The following is a 2191-nucleotide window of genomic DNA, read 5'->3' on the forward strand; positions in this document are numbered from 1 at the left end:
GACGTCAGGAATAGGAACTCGCACAGTAGTTCCCAAAGAAGCAGTGGGAAATTTTTTTTCCGAATTTATTTTCATTTTTTGGCTTGTATTTCCAGATTGATTTTAGAATTTATTTTACCTTCAATAGCATTTTCAGTTTTGAAACAAAGTGTGCACAAAATATCCATTTCATTATCTTTACTAGCATGGCCACAGAAGGTATGAATTTTTTGACGACATTTTTTGCATGCAAGTGCATCACTCGTTTCCTTTAAACACACACAACAGGTATCAGAAACGGAAATCTCTTCGGTAAGCATGACTTCATCGTGTTGATTTAATCCATTAACGACTATAATCTCATCTTGCGTAATCTGATTAGTTTCACCTTTTTCCATTGTTTTGACGCTTTCTATTACTTTTTCTAGCTGCTCCTCTGTATTTATGTTTTTTAAAACATCTTCTGGTAGAAAAGACGATGTAAGCCCTACTTTAGGTTTGCAGCCAAAAAGAGCTTTATATAGTGTTCTTTTGATCCCAGAATGATAAGCTCTATTTTTCATAAATTGAACGAAACGTAGTCCTTTACTCCAGCGGTCAGATTTGTTGTCCTGCATCCAAGTACAGAGCATATTTTCGATATCTTGATTAGCTCTTTCGACACTACCCTGGCTTTGTGAGTGGCGAGGCTTCCCATGGACGATCTTCAGTGCTGGCCAAAACTCCTTCAAGCTGGTCACCACATTATTCGCAAATTCCCTACCATTGTCAGACTGTAATATAGACGGCGCTCCAAGCAACGAGAATATGTCCACTAGGTTGTAGGCTACTTCTTCAGCTCTTTTCGACGTTAGAGACTTAAGAATCACAAATTTTGTGAGATGATCTTGGTACACCATAATAAATTTGTATTCTCTATCTGGCTGAGACTGAAAGTCAATAAGATCTACTTGACAACGGGAATTAAATTCGGAAAAAATCATAGGTTTCACAACAATGCCCTTTTTAATACCTTTCTGTTTTTTCTGGCAAGGTTCACGAAGGTGGATGTACAGTTCAATATCATGACGTGTAATGTTTTTGTATTTGATTGAAAGTTCTTTCAACATTCTATCACGTCCTCCGTGTCCAATAGCCAAATGAGCTTCGTGAAGTACGTGAAATAACTCTGAGTCCGTGACGTAATACTGTATAGTACTGACACCTTCTTTAACAGGATAAATGAGTTTACTTTTGTTTTCTACAATCATCACATCATAGCGATTCAGCAACCAATAGTCCCTGGGTTCCTTCTTAGTAGTCATTTTGGCTTTTTGTACATCATTTATTAACTTCTGGTAAGTAGTTTCGGTTAAGAAAATACTGTTTTTTGCAGCATTAACTCGAATTTTGCACAGTTCCTCGTCGAATCGTTGTTTCATGTCTATAGACCGTGACATTTTCTCCAATACTACAGCTTGCTCTTCCATTTTCATGAAACACAGTAAAAAATTAATTTTTGTTGAACAAATTTAAGTAAACTTGCGTATTTTGACACTCCCGAACAAACCTCAAAGTGCAACTGACAAATTCTAAAGCAGGCTATAACGATGGGTTAATTCTCAAAGAAGTAATCATGCATGCCTGACCTTTATTATTCTTGGTAGTCTATGAGGGCTAATTTAACAGCTTCGGCGAACTTTACTGATCACCTAAGTAGAATTGAAAAACCATTTGATTTTCCTGCCGACCTAAACGTGTGCGAGAACAATGTCTCGTGAATGTTTGGAAGAATTATTTTCTGTAACCTTATTAACTTTTATTATTTATAACCAAATAAATTATTTTCAGATAAAAAATTTCTTGAGTAAATTAAAATTATAAATATTTTTAATATTTAGAAAACTTCTCAATTCATTTCTTCCGTTTTCATAAAACATCTCGATACTCTATATCATTTTCTTTTACATTTTAAAAAATTTATTGTTTTAATATCCAAGTAAATTAAAACATGACAACTTAAAATAAGACAAAGTTTAATAAATTCTTTTTAATTATTAAATTATAAAATTAATTTGCGATAATAATGTTTACAATTTGTACTAATATCGGATGTGGTTGAGAATTATTAATATATATTCGTCTATAAAATTTAATCCATGAATTTTTTTGGTAGTAAAATCGACTTGCCATTGTCTTTCGCTGATAATTGATGCTTTTTAACATAATCTAT

At 33.4% G+C, this 2191-nt stretch overlaps 2 protein-coding genes across 6 annotated transcripts in view; one reads left to right on the plus strand and one right to left on the minus strand.

Moving 5' to 3' along the window:
• The window catches only part of LOC111620423 (density-regulated protein homolog), a 41973-nt gene that overhangs the window by 15371 nt on the left and 24411 nt on the right, over positions 1 to 2191 (plus strand). The gene's annotated exons all lie outside the window — the stretch shown is intronic.
• On the minus strand, positions 72 to 1463 carry LOC111620445 (KRAB-A domain-containing protein 2-like). The gene has a single exon (XM_023362369.1). The coding sequence runs from the start codon at positions 1452 to 1454 to the stop codon at positions 72 to 74; it is 1383 nt and encodes a 460-aa protein (XP_023218137.1). The 5' UTR covers positions 1455 to 1463.

Source organism: Centruroides sculpturatus, unplaced genomic scaffold, assembly GCF_000671375.1.
Source record: "Centruroides sculpturatus isolate CEXI.00-Female unplaced genomic scaffold, Cexi_2.0 scaffold143, whole genome shotgun sequence".
Classification (NCBI taxonomy): Eukaryota; Metazoa; Arthropoda; class Arachnida; order Scorpiones; family Buthidae; genus Centruroides; species Centruroides sculpturatus.

Bases quoted from the DNA above. Each gene is read 5' to 3' on its own strand.
- LOC111620445 (XM_023362369.1), bottom strand. From the start codon at position 1,454: ATGAAAATGGAAGAGCAAGCTGTAGTATTGGAGAAAATGTCACGGTCT.